Source organism: Rhincodon typus, chromosome 2 (genome assembly GCF_021869965.1).
Source record: "Rhincodon typus isolate 14 chromosome 2, sRhiTyp1.1, whole genome shotgun sequence".
NCBI classification, from domain to species: Eukaryota; Metazoa; Chordata; class Chondrichthyes; order Orectolobiformes; family Rhincodontidae; genus Rhincodon; species Rhincodon typus.
Window position 1 is genome coordinate 22,719,303 of NC_063333.1, and position 24,183 is coordinate 22,743,485.

Sequence of the window (24,183 nt, forward strand, 5' to 3'; positions counted from 1 at the left end):
GTCTCGGATTCTCCAGCATCTGCAGTTCCTACTATCTCTGGTTACTGGAGAGGTTGGACGAACTACCACTTACCCATAACACCAGCGTCGGCGCTGAGAAGCTCGCTGGGACAGCAAGCCGCCGAGCTGCCGCACATAAGCAACAAGAGCCACCCGCAGCATCAGTCCGATCGAAATCCACCAATCCGCTGGCCGCCTTCAGCGATCTTCCGATGAGCCGGCCCAATCAGCGGGCGGTGGTTCGAGCGTGGACCGGGAAGGAAGCGCCTGCGCAATGAGATCGACTGTTCCCGGTGATTGTCCGTGTTCGAATCGAACGTCAATACAACTTTGTATCGAGTCAACAGCCGCCGCGTGCTGATTGTGTATCTAATCCCGCTGGTAGCCCTAAAGCAGCTCGCTTCGCCGATACTTATTTTCAGTTGCCCAGTTTGAGGCGGATATCTGCCTCCTCCACCTGTCGCTGCCGATCGACGTTTTACTGCGTCCCGCCCACCGGAGTAACGTGCATATGACGTTTTAACCTGCTTCCACCTGCTCTAGTGGTTGCTACCCTTAAAAGTTCTGAAGAAGGCATTATCGGACTCGAAACGCTAACTCTTGTTTCTTACTAAAGATAAAGACTATAGGGTTGCTGTTTCCGAGAGAGAGAGAGAGAGAGAGAGATGGCTGGAGGTGGTTTTAACTTGAGTGAGTGAGTGTCTTATGGTAACTTCGGCTGGTGCGGAATTAAACTCAGTGGCAACCACAGTCCAGCAAATTGAGCTAACCAACATAACTCCGGTGGTTCTGAGGAAAGGTCACCGAACCAGAAATGTTAAGAAGGGTCTAGGCCCGAAACGTCAGCCTTCCTACTCCTCTGATGCTGCTTGGCCTGCTGTGTTCATCCAGCTCTACACCTTGTTATCTCAGATTCTCCAGCATCTGCAGTTCCTACTATCTCAGAAATGTTAGCGCTGCTTTTTCCCTCACAGATGCTGCTTGACCTGCTGAGCTTTTCCAGAAGCTTCTGTTGTTGTTGTGAGCTAGCCAACCCGTTTCTTTTTGCCAGACCTCCTGAATTTCTTCAGTCTTCTTTGTTTTTAAGTCAGGTTTCCAGCATCCACCAGTATTTCACTTTTATTGACTGGTTACAATCACTTGGATCAGCCCAAACGTGTGGATATTCAGCAATTTGCACAATGTGTTCTTCCATCTTAAAAATTCTTTACATTGAGTTGAATGATAATGCAATTATTTTTCAAACAGTTATTGAGAAGCGAAACAAAAACTTAAAAAGAAAGCAGGAGTTACTGATGATGGACAAGAAATTGATATTTGGGAATCAAAAAGACAGATTTCAGAGTATGGTCCCCTCAATTCTGCCCTTTCATCCATTAAGATCATGGCTGATGATGATCTTTTCCTTCAGCCCACTTAGTCTGTCCTCCACTAAAATTCAGGAATTAGTTGGTTTGAATGTATTCAATGACTTAGTCTATACCATTGTCTGGAGTGGAGAACTCCCAACTAACCTCAAAATGCCTACAGCAAATTCTGAAATCCTCTCAGTAATTTCTATGTCCTCAGAAGTATATGTTTCAATAAGATCAACTCCCACAATTTTAAACTTCACTGAGTGTAGGTCCAACCTAAACCAAGCATTTTTCAGAAGACAAACTTTTCACCCCAGGAATCAACCGAGTAAAATGAATGGTTTCCAATGCAACTATATCCCTCCTTGAACAATTAGACCAAAACTGTAGGAAAGACTCTAGTTGTGGTCTTATTAATGTTCTGAACAGTTGTAGCAAGACTTTCCTTCATTTATACTCCATTCCACCTTGCAAGAAAGACCAATATTTGATTTGTCTTCCTGACTACTTGCTGGCTTCTGATTCATGTACAAGACACACAAGTCTCTTTGTACCATGGTGTTCTGTAGTCTGTTAAAACAACATCTTTATATATCAAAGAAATTCACAGCATGAAAGAAGGTCCTTTGACATTTAGTGCTTGCATCGGCTGACACTTGCCATGCGGTCTAATATAAATGTCTACCTCTTCTGTAACCTTGTAACTTATGGCTCCTCAATGCATGTCCAAGTACTTTTTAAACATGGTTTAAGCTTCTGTCAGTACCGTTCTTTCAGGTAGTGAGTTCCAGATTCCAACCACTCTCTAGGTGACAGTATTTCTCCTAGAATCCCCTCTAATCCTCCTATACATCCTAAATCTATACTCCTGTTTATGCACCACTTAATCAGTGGAAGGGCCTTTCTGTTCCTTAATCATTTTATCATGGTTAGGTATCCCTCAGCCTTCTCTGTTCAAAACAAAATAACCCTAGCCCATCCTGTCTCATTCTCATAACTGAAGTTCCCCTGTCTAGACAGAATCCTTGTTAATCTCCTCTGTAACCTCTCTAGTAGACCCACATATTTCTTATTGTGCTTTGAGCATGCAGTACCCTAGCTGCGGTGTAGTTAGTGCTTTATGTATCTTCTCCATATCTCCCAGCTCTTATATTTATATTTCAGCTAGAATATTATCCTGAGTTTACAGTTGTACCCTTCATTACCAAGCACACTGCCAATTTTGGTACCACTTGCAAACTTCCCATCATTCCCCTTACATTGAAGTGTAAATCATTGCTGTTTACCACAGAAAACAAAAGATTTGGTTCCTGAGCTCTATGGACCCTCACTGGGAACAGACTTTCAGTCACAGAAGCACCAATAAACTTTAACCCTTGTTTCTTGCCTCTGAGCCAGCAGTGTGTGTGAGAATCAAATGTGAATTCCATAAGTCTTGGACTTGAAGAAAGTAAACAGAAGGATAGATTAATTTGTTACAATTTTGGAAGATTTATTATGTATTAAAAAGCACTTAATAAAGGTAATGGTTAACGGGTTTTGACAGGCTTTACTTCCCATGTAAACCACGAACATGGAACACCATGTGATTCATCTAAGGACACTGTCCGTGTGACCAAAGTTCACATCCCATTACCCTACAAAGCAATTTTGTCATCACTACCTACTATTGTTATATATAGTCCCTTTCTGCAAAAATAGGTCAAATCTCTTTGCTTTGGAATGTTACAAAAATCCTTATCATGCCCTTTCCTTATCTAGTCTGTTTTGCATAAACAACTTGATCAATTTGAAGCTATTCTCTTTTATCAATACTTTGTCAATGTAAACATTACATATAGTCTGTGTAATTTCAGTAACACAATTAAATCCAGGAGTTTTACAGAGTTTTGAAAAAATACTTCCAAAGATTGTAAACCAGGTCAGATGAATGCTTTACCTTTATAATTATCCAAATCTATTGTATAGATATGGATAATTTAAAATGGATACAGCTAGTTGCCTTGAGGTCTCTGTGAACTCAAAGGTCCATATTAAAAAGATATAGGTATGTCAACCATTAAGCCCTTAGACCCCAAGGTTCTGAGCTTGCAATGTTAAAACAGTTTAGTAGTTACAAAGATGAAATGTTGACATGATTAAATGCTGATTTTTGTTGAATATAAGCTGAATATTTTTACAGTTGGCACTAGGCAGATTGTTCTTACACAGAGCCAGGCACAGACATAATAGGCCAAATGGCCTTTTTCTGCTCTGTAATGATACAATACAATACAGCACAAGAACAGGCCCTTTGGCCCACCAATCCTGCGTCAATTCCTAATCCTTAATTAGGCCTACTACATATTGCCCATGCGTGGTATCTATGCCTTCCTTCACCTTACATTCTTGTGCCTATGGAGATATATCTCAAACATTGCTAACATGCCTGCTTCCACCACCTCCTCTGACAGTGTGTTCCAGGTGCCCACCACACACTGTATGAAAAATTGTCCCCGCACTTCTCCCTTCAATGTTCCCCCCTCACTTTGAACCTGTGCCCTCTTATAGTTGACCATTCCACCCTGGGAAAAAGCCTCTGACTATCCACCATATCTATGCCTCTCATAATTTTATAGTCTTCTATCAGGTTTACCCTCAGCCTCCATCTTTTCAGTGAAAACAGTCCGAGTTTATGCAACCCCTCCTCATAAGTAAAACCTTCCAGGCTAGGCAACATCCTGCTAAACTACTCTGTATCCTCTCCAAAGCATTCATGTCTTTCTCGTAGTGTGGCAACCAGAATTGCATGCAATATGCCAAATGTGGCCTAACTAAACTTTTGTACAGCTGTAACATAACTTGCCAACTTGTATATTCGATGCCCCAGCCAATGAAGGCAAGCATGCGTATGGCTTATTGACCACCTTATCCACCTGTGGTTACCACTTTCAGGGATTTATGGGCCTGTACACCCAGATCCTTCTGTATGTCAGTGTTCCCAAGCCATTTATTGTATAATTCACACCTGCAGTTGATCTTCCAAAATGCATTACCTCACATTTGTTCTGGATTAAACTCCACCTGCCATCTCTGTGCCCAAATCTGCAATCCATCTGTATCCATGACAATCCTCCTTACTATCTGCAGCTCCTCCAATGTTGGTGTCATTCTCAAACTTACTAATCAGACCAGCTACATTTTCTTCCAGATCATTTATATATATTACAAACAACAATGGTCCCAGTGTTAACCCCTGCTGAATGCTACTGTTGCTGATCTCCATTCTGAAAAGCACCCTTTCAATGCTATTCTCTGTCTTCTTATGACCAAGCCAAATTTGTATCCATCTAGCCAGCTCACCCGGATCCCATGAGATTCTAACTTCTGTATCAGCCTACCATGAGGTACCTTATCAATTGCCTTACTAAAGTCCACGTAGACAACATCCATTGCCCTTCCCTCATCAATCATTCTTGTTACCTCCTCTAAAACCTTAATCAAGTAGGTGAGACATGATCTTCCTCTGAATTAAATCACCTTTTGTTTGACCCCAACCATCACTTTCAATATTCAGTCTGTTCAGTGACAATAATGTGTTAGATCCAACATTCCCTCTAACCTATTTCAGTGTTCCGAACATCGGCATGTCAATTGAGGCATTGACTTCTGGTTCAAGAGGTCACTGCTGCATAGGGGCATCAGAAGCCCACACAACTTCTAAGAAAATTAGATGGAATGCTGGTACCTACAGGGTACATTGCAGTAACTCACCAAAACTCCTTTACACCACCTTCCAAACCACAACATTTAACACCTGGAAGGACAAGGGCTGTCAATGCATGGGAACACCACCTGCAAATTCCCATCAAGTCTCGCACTACTCTGACTTGGAACTACACAACCATTGCTGGGTCATAGGACTGGAACTTCCTTCCTAACACATTGTGGAAATACATATACCCCAAGGACTATGGCGATTCAAGAATGCAGCTTACCATCACATTCTCCATGACATTCAGGGAGGGCGATAAATTCTAGCTTATCTCATGACTCTTCTCATCCCATGAATAAAAATTAATTTAAAAAATTAAAAATTTGCTCACTCACTCAAACTATCCTTAATGTAGATTGCTTGCATCCTTCCATCTAATTGTTGTATTGTCAGCAGATTTGGTTATAGTAATAACAGTCCCTTCATCAAAATTATTAATATTGTCTATAAGTATTAAAACTGGGGCAACTGATACATGAAAAAAACAGAGCCAAAATGAGAATTGTTTAACTTTAAAGATTCGTACTTTCTTCAATAACAGACATTTTGATACATGCATTTTTTTTGTTAGAATTTTAAAAGCCACAAAGAGGTCAAAATATTGTTTTGCGTATATTTTCTTTCATGCATTTCAGTTCCCAGTAAGTACCCTTTCATCAATAAAATTAAACAACCAAAGGCCTTTTGTATGCATACCTTACTTTCTGCTGTGATGAATTTTGGTTACACTTAAATAAACAGTCTGCACCAATATTTAATAAAAATTCTAAAATAAACATTTGCTTATAATTTACTACTTCATCCATACTCAAATTATTTAACTCCTCAAAATTTCCTAGGTTTGGAGTGGTGCCAGAGGACTGGAGAATTGCAAACGTTACGCAGTTATTCAAAAACGATTATGAAGATCATTCAGTAATTACGAACCAGTCAGTTTTTAACTTTTGTGAAAGAAAAATTTCTAGAAACAATTATATGTGATAGAGTTAATGTTCACGTTAAAAATGTTGGTTAATTTGGAAAAGTCAGCATGGATTTGTTCAGAAAATATCACAGACAACTAACTTGTTGAAGTTTTTTGAAAACTTGACAGAGAAGCATGTTAATGCAAGGCTATCGATATACATGGAGTTCCAAAAGGTATTTGATACAGTGCCGCACAACAGATTTTTGAGGACTAAAAGGGCATGGAACAAAGGGACATTAGCAAAGTGGATACAAAATTGTATGATTGATAAGGCACAGAGAGTAATGGTTATTGGATATTTTTCACACTGGAGGAAGTTTTGAAATGGAGTTCCCCCAGTTCACCAGGAGTCAGTATTGGGACCTTTGATTTTCCTGATATTTCTAAATGATCTGGATCTTGGGGTGCAGGAGACAATGTCAAATTTTGTGGATGACTCTAAGCTTGAAAGAATTATAAACTGTGAGAAGAGCATTGTAGAACTTCAAAAAGACATTGATGGATTGGTGGGATGGACAGATAAGTGGCAGATAATGTTCCATGTGGAGAAGAGTGAAATGACATACACCTGTGGAAAGGGCATGGAAGTAGAGTTTAAATTATGTGGCACTACACTAAAGGGGTGCAGGAACAGAGACATCTAGGCATGTCGTGTGTAAGTTCTTATAGGAGTCAGGACCAATTGAGAGAACTATTAAAAAGCATACAGTATACCAGAGTTCATACAGTTGCAGCGTAGAGTATATGAGCAGGGATATTATACTGAAATTGTATCGACCACATTTTAGGATGTGAATGCAATGCAAAAAGTGCTGAAATGGTTTTCAGGAATGGTTCCAGGAATGGGAACTTTGGTTATGAGGACAGATTGGAGGAATTGGAACAGTCTTCCTTGGAGAGAAGGGGCTCAAAGGAAATTTGATATCAAATTCATGAATAGTCAAATTGAACAGGGAGAACCTGTTCCGTTTCATAAAAAAAATCAAGAACTACAAGGCAGAGCTTTAAAAAAGCAAATGTGAGGTGAGAAAGGAAACTTTCACATAATGAGTCATCCAGATCTGGAAAGAAATGTCCAAAAGTGCAGTGAAGGTACGTTCAATTGAGTTGTTCCTTTCTTTAAATTTGTTCATGGGAGGTAGGCATTGTTGGCTAGATCAGCATCTTATGCCCATCCCTAAATTCCAAGAGGATAGTAAAGAGTCAACCATGTTGCTGCGAGTCTGGAGTCACATGTAGTCCAGACCAGGTAAGGATGGCAGATTTCCATCCCTAAGGGACATCAGTGAACCAAATGGGTTTTATGACAGTCGGCAATAGTTACATGATTATCATTAAGTAAACTTTTTAACTCCAGATTTTTGTTGAATTCAAATTCCGACATCACCCATGGTGGGATTTGAACCGATGTCCACAGAATATTAGAGACAACAAGGTGCAGGGCTGGATGAACACAGCAGGCCAAGCAGCATCATAGGAGCAGAGAGGCTCCTCCACAGAATATTAATCTAGGTTACTAGTGACAATAAAGGAAATTCATTCATAGTTCTTTGGCATTACCACTACATTCCAAAGGGCATGGGGGCGATGATTAAAAAAAATGGAAACAAGGAAAAGGCAAGAGATTGGCAACGAAGTCAAAAAAGCTCAGAGAGGCAGTTACAGGCAGACAGGACGGCCCGAATGGCCTCCTAACAATGCGGAGCGGACCTTGGAAGGTGGGCGGGGCCATTCCCCATGTTGTGATGACGCGGCGCTCGTCTCTAAGCGACAGGCCCCTGGAACAAAGGAGGTGCGCAGGCGCAGAAGTGGTCCTTGGGGAAGGGGGTGGGGAGAGAGCCCTCACTCACCATGGCAACGGCTGGCTTCCAGGCCGCGACCCTTTCCGGATAATACTATCTCTCTCTCTCGCCATATTAAAATCGACCCTCCGGTGGTGGTCGGTGGGTGGGGGGAGGAGGGTCCTGAAGATATCAATAATAAAAGGAGCGAGAGAGGGTGAGGGAGGCATCTTTCCCCTCCTCCCCCTACAGACGAGCTGGGCCGGCAGCTAGAGGGGGACCAGAGCGATGAGAGGCGAGTAAAAGGATGATACCGAGCAGCTCTGGCCTCTTGAACCTGGCTTTGTGCCTGTTGCTCTGGCGCTGCTCGGATGCCCGGAAGGCGATGGTGGTGCTGCACCACAACGACTCAAGCCAGTTGCCCAAGCCGCACTGGCAGCTGCCCGAGTCGCAGCTAACCGAGCCACCTCGCGCCGTGTGCCCCAAGCTGTGCCGCTGCTACATCAACATCCTGTCGTGCCACCCGGCCAAGCCGGTGGGCTCGCACAGCCACGATGCGGCCGTCGACGTGGGGGAGCCGGTCTCCACCGAAGCCAGCGGTAATGGCAGCAAATCTCCGCATTCCAAGCACAACAGCAACACCACGAAGGAGGATGAGAAGAGCATGAACATTCTCACTGAAATACCCCATGGGATCCGAGGCACCATGTCTGGCAATGTCCTGACACCGTTCACCGTGCTGTAGGTTCTAAAACACCATTTTTTTTGTTGTTAAACTGGAACTGACAAGTCGTTTCCTTTAGTACGACGTGTTTGTTACTTTTAGAAACAAAATGTAGATGTCTAAAATGTATTCCAACCGCTACATCTATAATACCACCGTACCACCTTCCTAATTTTGTGAATGGCATTCAGCTCACTTCATTCTCATTGCACCTGTTGCAACGATAAATTTGTCCTATACCCAAACAATGGGCATTTATTTTGGTGAATTAGAAAACAATCTCCACTCACATTATCATTTCCAACCCCGTTTTGATGTCGACCAGGAAACAAAGCAAAGATCTGCTGACACTAGAGATGCGAATCAAAAACAGAAATTGCTGGAGAAACTTAGCAGATCCAGCAGCACCTGCGGCAGCAGAGCTTCGAATCCAGTCAACCTTGTTCAGAAAAGAGTCATCAGATTCGAAACGCTAACTCTGCTTTCTTCCCACAGGTGCTGCTAGATCTGCTTAGTTTCTCCAGAAATTCCTATTGTTATGGTGTCAAACCGAATTAGTTTTGTGTAGGCTGTAGACGTGCCTGTATAACTATGGAGATGATTAAGTGCAGTAAAGCCGTCGGTCATGAATCCAGCTTGCAAACTGTTACTTCCATGAATCGCATTTTATGGCTCTGCCGCGCTTAATTGCAGTCAACAGCATAGATTTGGAGGTGAATGTAGTTTGTATCTTGTATAGTTTACTGTTGTCCGTTCTCCTTTTTTTTGTCAAACTGTTCCCTTACTCATTTGGATGGATTGTTCAAATATCATTTTCTCTATACACCATCCCATTGTGCATCAACATGCAAGGATGTCTCATTGCCACTTTCAAGCCACTTGCTTAACTCTGAAGTGAATGCAGCCGTCTCTACAAATCCAGGACTGACTGATCATTGACTCCATAACATCTGTTTTGCATATGTTGCAACTTGAGCATGGAGATTATTTTAAGAACCTGGTTGGAGGGAATTCTAAGAGGAATTTGAATTAGGTTTACTGTCAGGTATATTCAAATACAGAAAAGTGTATAAAGTTCTCATTCCTGGCACCATCTTAGGTACAAAATCTTAGGCACAAAATAGAAAAATAAATAAAAGTTCTCAATTGAATATTGCCATTCCTACATCACTGACAGGATAGACCCGTGAAATGTTGTGTTACAGGTCCACGGGGGAAGGAATTGCCCTGGGAGTCCTCAACATTGACCCCAGACCCTATGAAGTGTCATGGTATTAAGTCAAGCATGGACAAGGTAACCTCCTGCTGTTAATGACCACCAACACACCAACCTCATGGCTGTTAAATCAGAATTCTTTCATGCTCAATACCAATTGGAAAAAGCATAGGAGGTGCACGGAAGGGCAGAGTACAGAATGTGCTCTAGATGGGAGACTTCAATATCTGTCACCAAGAGTGTTTCAGTAGCACCAGTACTGACTGAGCTGGCTGAGTTGCTGGAATGAGTTTGTGGCAGGTTGTGAGGGAACCAACAACAGCAAAAAGTGTACTTGAACCTGCCGCACCAAACTATCTGTCTCAAATGCATTTGTCCATGACACCGTTGATAGGAGTGACCACTGTACAGTCCCTGTGGAGACAGTCCCATCTTGACATTGATGATATCCCCTGTTGAAATGTGTGGCACTATCACAATGCTAACTGGGAGAGAGTTTGAACATATTTAGCAACTCAAGTGGGCATTTATGATGCACTGAGGGCAATCATCACCGGAAGAATTGTACTCAACCGCAATAAGACTGTTTCTAAATAAAAATAGGAACAGGAGTAGACCGTTTGACTCTTTGGGCCTGTTCTACCATTCAATAGGATCATGGCTGACCTGACGTTCCTCATATCTGCTTTCCTTTTTTCTGTAACCCTTGATTCCCCTAATAATTAAGACTCTATCTATCTCAGCCTTAAATGTACACAAAGACTCTGCATCCACTGCTCACTGTGGCAAAGAGTTCCAAAAATTCTCAAACTTCTGAGAGAAGAAATTCTTCCTTATCAGTCTTAAATTGTCTCTTTATTCTGAGTCTATTCCCTCTGGCCTACTGTCCCATGAGGGGAAATATCCTCTCAGCATTTACCTTGTCCAAGCCTGTTAAGAATCCTAAATGTCTCAAATCTTCAACCATTTTCCAGCATATCTCCTACATTACTAACATGCTAGACGACTAACCATCGTTCTAGGAAGAGTGCAGGTGACAATGCCAGGAGTAGCACCAGATATACTTAGAAATGAGTTGTTAATTCGGTGAATGTATGCAGCTGAGGTAGGCAAGAATTCCTACATATGTAGCCAGGATATTTTTCTGTAACATGGGACACAAGAAATCAACTAAGTCTAATTTTTGTAACAGAGAGTTTCTTACTGTGAATCCTAGCAAGCTTTCTTGCACTATTGTCCCAAACACACCTCACTAATTAGGTACCACACCCCTGTAATGACTTCTTTCTTAACTGATGCTAACTGGATTCTCCACTCACCGTAGGCAGAAGTCTCATCCTGCCGGAATATCCCAGGATCTGTGGTGTCGGCGCTATATTTAAACAGCTATTGTGTACCCAGTCACGTGCTGGCCATCTGGAGAAGCGCTGCAAATTTAAACATATTTGCCCTGGACACTGCAGACAAAGGGATATCAGCACACTGCTTTACAGACAGGGGCCCGGGTGCACTTGTAGATGGGGGTGGGAGGGCAGCATTTCCTCTAATTTTTTAACTGGCTGCACGGGCTCTGTGATCCATGCGCGACAGTGAGTGCTGGAACTGGAAGTCAGTAATTAACATGCTGACACCAGTTGCCGTGTGCGGGACTATGAAGTGGCTGCGTGTGTGTGCAACTTAGACGGAACATTGATGGGGTGTTGCAGCGGAGGGATGCCCTCTGCCTCCAAGAACGGCAGAGGAGACCAAGCCACCAGATCCTAACAACTTTCTTTGAAGTTGCCACTTAAGCAAACTATTCACAGCTCAGAGAAATGCTTAGAGTGCTGACAGAAGGTCAATGACTCCATGAACACCGCCCCACCCCGCCACACACACACACAGCCCCAAAACCCAGTGTCTCTGGCTGGACTGCTGACTTACTTGGCACACTTCATCCCTGATATTTTTCCTAACCTGTACCAGCACTGACAGCTTCATCAGCCGATTTCATCTCACTCAATCCCTCCTTTTATCTCAATCCAGGGGAAAATAGCCTATAATTGTGCTGAAAAAGCCAGGACCAGTGGTTGTGTGCCAGACATTCAGCTCAACCCTTAACAAGGAAAAGACCCTGACCGCTCCAAGTAGCTGACTGACCATGCCTAAGCCCCTGGAATGATATCAAGGTTGCCTTTGACATTGTGTGCTGGGGTCCCCAGACTTAAGGGTGTCTCCTTATATTTAACTGAGGACCACTTATGTTTGCATTTGGGAGATGGACATTTGTTTGAAGCAGATGCAGTTAGTTTGGCATATATATTGCTGACACATAGTATATGTGTAACACTAACATAGTATGGTACCACACAGCGACTTGTTTTTATTCATTCACGGGATAAGGGCGTCGCTGACTAGGCAGCATTTATTGCCTAGAGGGCATTTCAGAGTCAACCACATTGCTGTGGGTCTGGAGTCACATGTAGGCCAGACCAGGTAAGGATAGCAGCTTCCTTCCCTGAAGGGCATTAGTGAACCAGATGGGTTTTTCCAACAATCAACAATGGATTCACACTCATCATATGTCTCTTAATGCCAGAATTCAAATTCCACCATCTGCTGTGGCGTGATTTGAGCCTGGGTCCCCAGAACATTATCTGGGTCTCTGGATTAACAGTCCAGTGATAATACCACCAGGCCATCTCCCCTAGTACATTTTCACCTCTTGACTGATGACTGATGACAAGTATGGCAAGTTTCTTGGCTTTCTATTCACACTAAACAGCAAAGCAAGACAGAAGTACTGTGAGCCTTTAAGATCTACCTGAGGGATCAAAATGTAAAAGTGAAGGCAAAACGAGACAGGAGTGCTGTGAGTTTCCAGGTTGGCGCAAAGTGAGTGAGCACTAAAGAAGTGAGTGAGCAACCCCTGAGATGCAGCCTGGTTCAATCTGTGAGCTGGGTGCCTGTCAAAATGTGCAAACTGTCCCTGCATCAGCATGCCAATAAAAGGTGCCGGTGCGCTCCAAAGTGAAGCATTGAAGTGCAGAAGTGTACTATAAGTAGATTGGAGTTCTGTCATGATGATACAGAGAGAGGCTGCTATGTGTAAAATATCAGCATCTACGGTCATAGAATGTGTGCAGCTGCTGCTTAAGAAATGTGCCCTGAGATGTTGGTTTTGGGTGTCTAAGATAGAGGTCCGGAGGAGGAAACAGTGAGCTGGAGTCACCAGATACCTGCTCAGACTTTCATGTCAGGAATTCGCAATGTCTAGTCTCTATCTAGCAGCTGGGAGATTGGGAAAGTGTATTGAAATGAGGCCTGTTAAGATAGTATCGAGTTGATAATGAACAATAATCCATTTTAATAGGTCTCTCAGCTCTCACCGTTGAGAATCTCATCTTGATGTCCAGAGTTAGTTGGAAAATGTTACTTTTTGGTCTTGATGTCAAAAAAGAGCCTCACTCAACTCTCTCCTGATTTTGCTAAATATCTTGCCATAGCCCATGTCATTCAAGGCCTGGGAAGATTCTGCCTGGTTTCTAATTCAACAAGAAAGGGAGTATTGCTGCACCTTGTTGTAAAGGGTCAGTTAGCTCATTTGCCTGGCCAGCTGGGTTGAATTGGAGAGTGATGCCAACAGTGTGGGTTCAATTCCCGTACAGGCTGAGGTTACCATGAAGGTCCTAACTTCTTAACCTTGCCCCTCGCCTGAGGCATGGTGACCCTCAGGTTATATTCACTACCAGTCGTGTCTTTCTAATGAGACAGCAATCCTCTGGGACTTATAGTGACTTTACTTTTACCTGTTGGGCAGGAGTTAGGTCAAAAGGATCAAGAGTCAGTATGCAAACATTTGGGGCAGTAGTTATAGGAAGCAGTCCAGAGTATGAAAAATAAATGTGGGGAAATCTAATTTCAGTGGAGTGAAAAAGGATCTTGCACAGATGAATATCAATTAAAGGTTGACAGGCAAAATCTAATTGAACAAGACTGCCTTGGAGGGGCTCTTGTGGCAAAACCGTAGCGTCCTTACCTCTGAGCCAGAAGGTTATAGGAGGTTCAAGTCCAAGTCCCATCTATTACAGGTTGCCTGAACAGGTTGATCAGGAAAAAAAACAGGCAGTCTTTGATGGTGCCACAATACTGCAGAATTATATTTCGCCTACATCAAAGGTACACATCATGGTTAAATCCTTGTGATGAATCTGTTTGTGAATCCCTTTACAATAGTCTATTCATATAGAAAATTGTGGATCTTTACTTCAAAGCTACTTAAGGCCAGGAGAATGGACCAGAGTCTAGCAGATGGAGTTTAATGTTGATAAGTGTGAGATTGTCCTCTTTGGAAAAACAAAAGGGCAAATTATCATTTAAATGGGAAGCAGATTCAAAGTGTGTCAGTTCAGAGGGATCTGGGCATCTTTGTGCATGAATCGCAGAAAGTGACATTTGCAACATACAATAAGAAAGGATTATAACAGTAAAAAAGTGTTGTTACAATTATACAAGGTATTGATGAGACCACACCTGGGGTATTGGTGAGACCACACCTGCAGTATTGTGTCCAGTTTTGGCCTCCTTACTTCAGGAAGGTTATGGTGGCACTGGAGGTAGCTCAGAGGAGGTTCACCAGATTGATTCCAGTGATGAAAGGGCTGACGTATGAGGAGCGGTTGAATAGCTTGGGCTTGTACTTGCTAGAGTTCAGAAGAATGAGGGGGGATCTGATTGAGCTATCTAAAATGCTAAAGGGCATTGATAAGGTGAATGTTAAACGGATGTTCCTCCTTGTGGGACAGTCTTGAATAAGAGGTCACAGATTTACAGTGAGAAGAGGTCGGTTCAAAACAGAATTGAGGAGAAACTACTTCTCTCAGAGGGTTGTGAATCTGTGGACCTCACTGCCCTAGAGTGCAATGGAGGCGGAATCAATCAACAGATTCAAGAAAGAAGTAGATATGTTTCTGATGAAAAGCGGATAAAGGCTATGGGGAACAGGCAGGAAAGTGGAGTTGAGACCAGGATAAGATCAGCCATGATTCCATTAAATGATGGAGTGGGCTCAGAAGGGCTGAATTACTACTCCTGCTCCTAATTCTTACGTTCCTATGTTAAGTTGTACAAAGGCTTTGTCAGTCTGTATGTGGAGTGGATGAAATCAATAATCTAGATGCATTTAAAGGGAAACCAGGCAAGCAGATGAAGGAAATGGGGATATATGGACTTATGCAAGAAAAAGAGGAGTTTAAGTGCAGCATAGACACCAGCATGAGCTGGTTGGGCTGAATGGTCTGTTTCTGTGCCATTTGCCAATCTGTTAGATTTTGAGAGACCCTGATACCCAATGATTCAACCTCAACCACAATTGGTAATAATGATTAAACTTTGTTCAGCACAAGCAAGACTTGATGTCTGAATATAACATTGGAAGATAAAGTTGAGAGTTTATCATCTACCTTATGGCTTGTGGAGAAATCATATGCGACCTTGCATTCTGTGGCTCAGCTCCTGTCTGGTCTTCTAATCATCTCCTGAATTCCCTTCTTTACATCTTTTAACACAATTCAAAGTCATCGAATTTAACTCCACAGTCATCTTATTGTCTGATTGTGGGGTTGACACATCTTTAGAGCTCTGACTCCTTCAAGTTCCAGGCTCACATCACTTAGTTGACTGCTGGGTGTATTCCAATCTTTGCAAAATAAAGGGGCATATTATCACACTCGAGAATTATATTGTCCTTATGACCAACACCCATTATCTGAGGCTTCAACAGAGCTGCCAATCCTTCCTTTCAACAATATTCTGATAGGTCATAGCCACTCTTAGTTCCAATATGCATCCAGTCCTGCATATCTCATTCTTACTAGTGACTAATGGCTGACTTTCAATGTCCAAAACTGCCCACAGTTTGTGACTTGCAATATTAATTCTCTTTCTTTCTCTCCTAATATGTCTGTTTTATTCTGAAAATCAATTACAAAAATTTGACATCACATACAGTGCAGTTAAGTGCTACTGAAGCACTAACAATACACTGGAATTGTTAAATTATCCAGATATTTGACAAGTAAGTGTGTGTTTGTATGTGTTTTACTCTGGAACGTCCTAAAGTTGTGGAAAAGCACCTGGGAATTTTTAAAATGTCTTTTTGGGATGTGGGCATTGCTGACAAAGCAATATTTGCTGCCCATTCCAAATTGTCCTTGAACTGAGTGGCTTGCTAGGCATTTCAGAGAGCATTTAGGAGTCCAGCACATTGCTGTGGGTCTGGAATCACATGTAGTCCAGACCAGGTAAGGATGGCAGATTTCCTTTCCTAAAGGGTTATTTTTAGGACAACTGACAATGGTTTCCTGTTATCCATTAGATTATCTTTTAATTCCAGATGTATTAATTTAATTTAATTGTCACCATCTGGTGTGGTGTGATTCAAACTCATATCCCCAGAACATTAGCCTTGTTCTCCACATTACAAATCAAGTGACATTATTACTACCCTATCACCAGTATTATAGAAACATAGAGAAAAGGAGCAGGGATAATCCATTCAGCCCTTCACTCCTGCTGTGCCATTCAATATGATCATGGCTGATCATCCAACTTTGTATCCTGTTCATGCTTTCGCCTCAAAACCTTTGATCCCCGTGGCCTTAAGACCTACATCTATCTCCTTCTTAAAAACATTCAGTGTTTTGGCCTCAATTTCTTTCTGTGGAAAAGAATTCCACATTCTAACTATTCTCTGGGTAAAGAGATTTCTTCTCATCTCAATCGTAAATGGCCTACCTTGTATCTTTAGAATAAGACCCCTGGTTCTGGACTCGCCTGCCAATGGGAACGTTCTTCCTGCATCTACCTAGAGTAGTCTTGTTAGAATTTTATAAGTGTCGATGAGATCTCCTCTCATTTTTCTAAATTCCAGTGAATATAGTCCGAACTGCACTTCAAACATTATCACTAGCGAACTGAAATAAAATGATTAGGGGTTTCTGTGCAAATATTGTGCTCACTGTTAAATTATCCAGATATTTGACAAGTAAGTGTGTGTAGTTTGTAAAATACAAGCAATCACTTTTGATAATATCACAAATAAAAATTGAGAAATGTGATGCAGACTATTCGCTATCTTGATCTATTTGGTGTAGTGAACTCGTGGTTGTAGTTTTTCTTATTTATCCAATCCTAGGTTGTGTGCATGGCTGATGAGACCAACATGTATGGTCTATCTTTACTTGCTCTTGCTTAAGTGGTCATGGCCCACTTTCTTATACAGTCCTTGTAGTGAATTAGCTTCTTCAGTATTGTGTAGTGTGACGGTTACTTGGCACTCACCAGTCCAACTATGAGTGTTATCCAACTATTTCTGCACACAAACATAGATTGTTTCATTATCTGAGAATAAAACACATTGCTGTTTGAAGGAGTGAATGACTAGATGATTGTAAATAGATTGCAGTAGATATCGAGTCATAGAGTGTTTACAGCGCTGAAGGAGGCCTTTGGCCTATCCACACTGGTCATCAAACATCATCGAGCATCCACGTATTCTAATCGCATCTTCCAGCACTTGACCTATAGCCTTGTGTGCTGCGATGTTTCGAGTAATCACCTAAATATTTTGAGATGTCTTGTGGGTTCCTGCCTCAGCCACCCTTTCAGGCAGTGGGTTCCAGATACCTACAACCTTCTGGATGAAAAGAAAATCCTCAAATCCTCTGTAAACTTCTTGCTTCTTACTTTTAAAACTGTGCCCCTTTAATATTGATCCCTCTACTAAGGGGAAAACTCACTCGCTATCCCCCATCCTAGCTACCTAGTGACCATCAGTTCTGAGAAAGGGTCATTGGACCTGAAATGTTAACTGTGATTTCTCTCCACAGTTGCTGCCAGACCCACTGAGGTTTTCCAGCAATTTGTGTTTTAGTCTCTCCCTATCTACCCTGTCTATACCCTCAGAACTTTGATCACCTCCATCAGATCTCCTCTCAGTCTTCTCCACTCTGAAGAAAATATATGGATACAGATTTGCAGAAGGCATTCAATGAAGTGCTTCACAAAAGGTTTGCTACAAAATTCAATGTTTGATGCAAGAGGAAATGTAGCAGCATGATGGGAAAATTATTGCACTAGTGGCCTCCCAGACTACATTTTCCATAAATGTTAATTCATCCAAACCCCTGATACCTGGATCCTAACTTGCATCAAATGCTGTCTCACCACACATTAATTGACGAGCCAGGTAGGATGCCAGTCACGATAAATGCTTTCATTCTAAAATGGTCATTCTTCATTCTAAATCTCTCCATTGTCTCACCTTCCCTATCTTCCTTCAGACATGCAACTCTCTCTCCTCTGCACACTGCACTGATTCCTTTTTTTAAGCATTTCACTTACTTTAAAGGCAGTTCTTTGACTAAGTTCTAGTCCGCTTCTCCTGATGTCTTGATCTTTGATTTAGCATCTGTTTTTCTTAATCTCTATTAAACATATTGGGACAAGTTTCTGTCTTAAAGACACTATTTAAATGTAAGATAGTTTGAAATTAGGATAAATTAATGCTGTGGTAAGTAGTGATGGTTTGGAAATGGTATCAATTAGTTGGTGGAGCACTTTTGTTCGTGGTATTCATGTGTTATTTGGGTACTGTGAATACCACCTTGAAATTTATTGATGGTATAAAATTGGAGATTGGAGGTGAGGAACATTGTAAAAAGTTTCAGGAAAAAATTAACAAAAAGAACATTCAATTGAATATAGATGAGAATGACATTACATTTTAGATGAAAATATAAATGAAAGTGTACACTGAGGCAGAAAAAGCTAAAAGGAGATTTAATAGGGTTCTGGGGATGGTAAAGAATTACATTTACTTATGAAATTACAAGGTGTAGGCTGACGTTTCGGGAAAAATCTTCTGAAGAAGGGCCTAGACCTGAAACGTCAGCTTTCCTGCTCCTCTGATGCTGCTTGGCCTGCTGTGTTCATCCAGCTCTAAACCTTGTTATCTCAGATTCTCCAGCATCGGCAGTTCCTACTATCACTGAATCATGTTTACTTATGAAGACTGGTTTGGTTAAGCAGCCCATGAGGGTAATTGATTTTAGAATTATTACCAAGTCGGGAGTAAAGGGTGAGGTGAAATTTATTTTTGCAATGATGTTTCAGGAACATAAAATTATTTGATGCAAGGAACGCTCTTTCAAGGCAAAGTGAATAATTATTTAAAGCATAGAAGAATATGTGACTGTATTCAATGGTTCTTTAGCTCAGAAACTGAATAATATAAAACAAAAGCAAATCAGTGCAGCTGCTGGAAATATAAACAGAAAATTCTGGAAATATTCAGCAGGTCCAGCAACCTGTGAAGGGAGTGTTCCCCAAATGCATAGAGATTGCTCACTAAGTTACTGTGCGATAGATCTGGGCAAATGACAAAAGGAGCAATATGATCAGAAAATGAAAAATATTTTGTCTTGAGATCCTAAAGTGCAAACAGTATAAGAGTTTAGAAGCAAATTACTGCAGATGCTGGAATCTGTATTGAAAACATCAAATGCTGGAGATCGCAGCGAGTCAGGCAGCATCCATGGAGAGCGAACAATGTAACGGTTTGAGTCTAGATGGCGCTGATGAAATACTTCTTATGCATAGGAAATAAGAGTTCAATGCCTTTGGAAGTAAAATGGCTCAATTTTATGGTAAAGGGTCTAGGCCCGAAACGTCAGCCTTTCTGCTCCTATAATGCTGCTTGACCTGCTGTGTTCATCCAGCTCTGCACCTTGTTGTCTCAGATTCTCCAGCATCTGCAGTTCCTACTATCTCTGATTCAATTTTATGATGGATCTGTGGTGTGGAAAATAAGTCCTTAACTTTTCTGCACATCTTATTAACTGTAGCATGGACAAACATGTTTCACTACAGCAAAAGCTTGGTCACTTTTGCTGCTGTGAACTGCATTATTTTAGGTTTGACTTAATAAATAAATGAGCTAGATTATATGATAGTAAGCCATGCAACCCAGATTTATACTGTGATGTTTGATGAACTGGTAGTCAACACAACTTGTATTTATATAGTACCCTAATTGCAATGAAGTGTCTCGAGGCACTTCACCCAGCTATTATAAAATAAAATATGACACTGGCACATAAAGATGTAAAGGTAGATGATCTAAAGCTTGGTCAAAGAAGTAGAATTTTAAGAAGTGTTGTGAAGGAGAAAAATAAGAGCGGTTAAGAGATGCTGAGAAGGAATTTCCGGAGCTTAGGGCTGGATCCAGCTTGTTTGCCTGACCAGTCTTTTTCCACCTCCACCACCATCACCATCGTTCTCTCAGCTGGTCAACCTAATGACCATAAGATGTAGGAGCAGAAATTAGGCCATTCAGCCCATCGAGTCTGCTCTGCCATTCAATCATGGCTGGTAAGTTCCTCAACCTCATTCTCCTGCTTTCTCTCCGTAGCCCTCGATCCCTTTATAATCAAGAACCTATCTATCTCAGTCTTAAATGTACTCAATGACCTGGCCTCCACCACGTTCTGTTGCAGTGAATCCCATAGATTCACCACTCTCTGGCTGAAGAAGTTTCTCTTTATCTCCGTTCTAAAAGGTCTTCCCTTTACTCTAATGGTTAAACTGGACATGATGGGCAGCAACAACAGACGCTACACAGTTTCTCATTGAGTAGCTTAAAAAGGAACAGTCTATCTGCGGTATATAAAGGTATTGTCTATTGAAATAAACTGCCCATGCACAACAAGGGCAATTAACATTGCTGCTGATTATTCCACATTCACCCATACATTGTGACCTTGCATGCCTAAGGCTTGGCTGGTTGTAGAGCATCCCCCTGGATTGTTTCCAGCAGTCTGGATGCCGTGCTGGTCATGAGGCTGGCTGCTGGGTGGAGAACCCAGCACTGATGTCATGCAAGTATTGTAGAATTGCACCACAACATAGATTGCAGAGGAACCAATGATGCATGTTTTATAAGGAACAAAATAGCTTTAGAAAAGCAAACTTGGAAATTTGGGGCATGTGAAAAATGCAATAAACTAAGCTCGAATTATTTAACCACTTACATTCAATATTGATGTTTGGTCGGCCTGTGATATCTTACAATATTTATTTTCACTTTAGGGATTTTCGAGATAACAACGTTTCATTCATATGGAAAGACAACTGGTTATTTTATCCAGGTGCAGAATATCTGTGAGTATATTTGTGAGTTGCTGTAATAATAAAATTGTTTAACACGAGTAACATTCTATTCTTTGTTCCCTAACTTAGGCTGAAAGTCAGGTTAATACATCAAAACCAACTCTCTATATGAGCATTGATGGTTAATTTAAAAAAAAGATTAATTTTGTGTAACACAGGGTGATTAATACTGACTTTATTTTCTATCAGTTGTTTTAATTTTGCAAGACACTCGGAAGCAGTTGAGAATATTGGATGCAGCAGAAGCCTTGATCAGCTACTTCAATGTCATGTTCCGGCATGGTGCCCATATCCCTTGATATCATTCATAGCTAGAAATCTATTGTACCCTGTTTTGAGCTTACATAATGACTAAATTTTCACCACTTCCTGGCATAGAGAATTCCAAAAGTTTGCCACCCTCTGCATGAGGCTTCATCCCTCATTTCAGTCCATAAATGGCTTGCCTTTTATTCTGAAACTGTGTTCCCCGGTTTTACTTCTCACAGCCAGGTAGAACATCCTATCTACATCTACACTGTCTTCCATCAAGCATTTTGTATGTTGCTATGAGACTACCTTTCATTTTTCTGAATTCAAGAGAATATAGGTCCAGTCTCCTCAATCTCTCTTCACAGGACAGTCCCACCATCCTAAAAATTGTGTAGTGAGCCTCTGCTGCACTCCCTGAAAGGCATTTTTTTATTTGTTCATGGGATGTGGGTGTTGCTGTTTAGACTAGCATTTATTGCACATTCCTAATTTGCTGTGGGTTTGGAGTCACATCCAGGCCAGATCAGGTAAGGATAGCAGATCTCCTTTCCTAAAGAAAATTAGTGAACGAGATGGGTTTTTAGCGTAACTGATTGTAGTTACATGGTTGCCATGGGCTCACTTTCTCTATTCCAGATTTTATTGAATTCACATAACACCATCTGCCGATGTGGGATTCAATGCCATGTCTCAGAACATAGCTTGGGATTCTGGATGACTAGTCCAGTCACATTACTACTGCACCACAACCTCCTCAAGTATTTCCTTCCTGAGGTAAAAGAGCAGAATTGCAGGCAGTACTCCAGGTGCGGTATCACTGATGTTCTACATAACTGAAGCAAGACTTCTTTGGTCTTGTATTCAAGTTCTGTTGTGATAATGGTTATCATTGGTACTGAAGATCTGCCCACCATGCCCGTCCACTCCTGCCTTGTGCCACCATGGAACCATTTTTCCTGCAATATTTATTGCAGTTCCGTAATTATACATTTGAGCTTGTCTCATTTAATTTTTTGCTGTGCCTTTTTTCTTTATTTTTATTTGCAAGGTTACCTGGTTGATATTCTGGTGTACTATGTTTTTACTCAATGGAGAATTTGTTTGTTTCTCCATCATAAGAACATTGAAATATTTTAACTTGAATGTATGCGTTTGTGTTTCAAACTAAGACCAACAGTTGGATCCCAACAATAATATAAGCACCATTCTTTAATTAATTAAAGCACTTAGTAGTGATTGTAACAAGATCAGTCAGGTGAACATTGTAGTATGAGTTCCTTGACTGGGGCTGTTAATCTGGTCCAATCAGGGAGCCCTGGCTGAGAGATAAAATCAGGAGTCAGACATCCTGTTTACTTTGAGACCTGGTTCTGAGGCAGCTGGATCAAGGACTTTCCATGTGGAAATAAAAGGTGAATAGGTGATGGAATACAGGCCTTTGTGGAATTATTTCATTGGCAATGAGAGAAAAACACACTCCTGAAGAAACTTGCTCACAATAGTTGTCTTTGAGTTGGGGTAAGGATTTCTAGCATCATGTCATTATTTGGGAAGTTTGACTCATTTGATCCTGCCGTCGAAGACTGGGTCTGTATGTGGAAAGAATGTGTCTTTTTTGGGGCAGATGGAAAGCAACTGGTAATTTTGCTGAAAGCTTGTGGATCTGCAGCTTTTTTGGTTATTAGGAGTCTAAATTTCCCTAAGGCATCAGATACTAAAACCTTTCAAGAGTTGATGGATTTATTTAAAGAATATTATGACCTAAGCTTCCTCTAATTCTTAGATTCTATTCGTTTTACTTAGCAATTTGAGAATCAGGGGAATCTGTATTGGGATTTTTGACAAGGTTGAGATGACTTGCAGAGGCATGTGACTTTGCTTTAACCCTTAATGAGAAGCTGAGAGATGTATGTGGGATTAATGATGTAACTATGCAAAAGCGCCTACTAGCTGAAGCTCAACTGGACTTCAAACAGGCACTACAAGTGGCTTTATCATTGGAAAATGCAGCACGTGGAGCATATGAAATGCAGAATACTCTGATGGAAGTGGACACCCTCGCCAGTCCAACTGAGCATGGGGAATGACACTTGAGTAAAGGCATTTGCATATCTTCACTCAGGCCGTATTCTCAACAATGGGACTCAGGTCATCCTGCAGCAAAACATCAAAACAAAGCCAAACCTCAGCCAAACGGTTAAAATTTTGCCATCTGGGCTGGCAAGCCATTGTAGTTGCTGCCTGTATGCGGAATCGAGACAGCAAGAGTCCCACCAGACCTAAATTCTGTAAGAGAACTCATAGGCCTGTATCCAGGAGAGTTCACACCCTGGAAAGTCCACCTACGTCTGCTTTGGAACAGTTAAATTGCTTAGCAACATGCAAATCAGAACCAATCAAAATAAATTTCTGGTTAAATGGTCAGTCGGTTCTAATGGAGGTCGATACTGTCATGGCCATTTCCATGAATGCAGATCGAGTCTTTAACAAAATTCACTCTGGACTCCAACCCTTAAGTTTGCACAAGACCTCGGGTAGATTGAGAACTTATACCGGGGCGCTTTACAGATTAAGGGTACAACTTTGGTTCCAGTCTCTTGTGAGAAGCAGCTGGTTCAGTTACCACTGCTAGTAGTAAAAGCTCAAGGCCAAGCTTGATGGGGCAAAATTGATTTAGAAAGATTTACCTAGACTGGCTGAAACATATTTAATTAGAAAATGGTTGCCTGAGTGAAATTCTAATTTAAATACCTGGGAGTGTTTCAGGAAGGACTAGGGACTGTCAAAGGAGCCAAGGCCACCTCGCATATTGACCAAAAAGCAATTCCATGGTTCTGCAAGGCCTGGGCAAAAAGAAACTGAAATCAGAAGGCTGGAAAGCGGAGGAATCATTAAACCTGAGATAGTAGGAACTGCAGATGCTGGA

At 41.5% G+C, this 24,183-nt stretch overlaps 2 protein-coding genes across 4 annotated transcripts in view; one reads left to right on the forward strand and one right to left on the reverse strand.

The window, feature by feature from the left end:
* Positions 1 to 11,209, reverse strand: part of idi1 (isopentenyl-diphosphate delta isomerase 1) — a 20,328-nt gene extending 9,119 nt beyond the window's left edge. Inside the window, exon 1 of one of the 2 annotated variants that reach the window (XM_048607342.1) lies at positions 11,117 to 11,209. Coding sequence is in view for 1 of the 2 variants with exons in the window: in XM_020530924.2 (XP_020386513.2) it covers positions 74 to 162 (89 nt within the window). In the remaining variant the exon portion in view is untranslated. Of the gene's footprint in view, positions 1 to 73; positions 484 to 11,116 lie in introns of those variants that run through there. The other variant, XM_020530924.2, reaches the window with a different exon arrangement.
* Positions 7,908 to 24,183, forward strand: part of LOC109931665 (leucine-rich repeat-containing protein let-4-like) — a 123,611-nt gene continuing 107,335 nt past the window's right edge. For both annotated transcript variants that reach the window (XM_048607350.1, XM_048607356.1), the window contains exons 1-2: positions 7,908 to 8,598; positions 20,925 to 20,996. In XM_048607350.1, the coding sequence (XP_048463307.1) occupies positions 8,165 to 8,598; positions 20,925 to 20,996 (506 nt within the window). In that variant the 5' untranslated portion in view covers positions 7,908 to 8,164. The remainder of the gene's footprint in view (positions 8,599 to 20,924; positions 20,997 to 24,183) is intronic.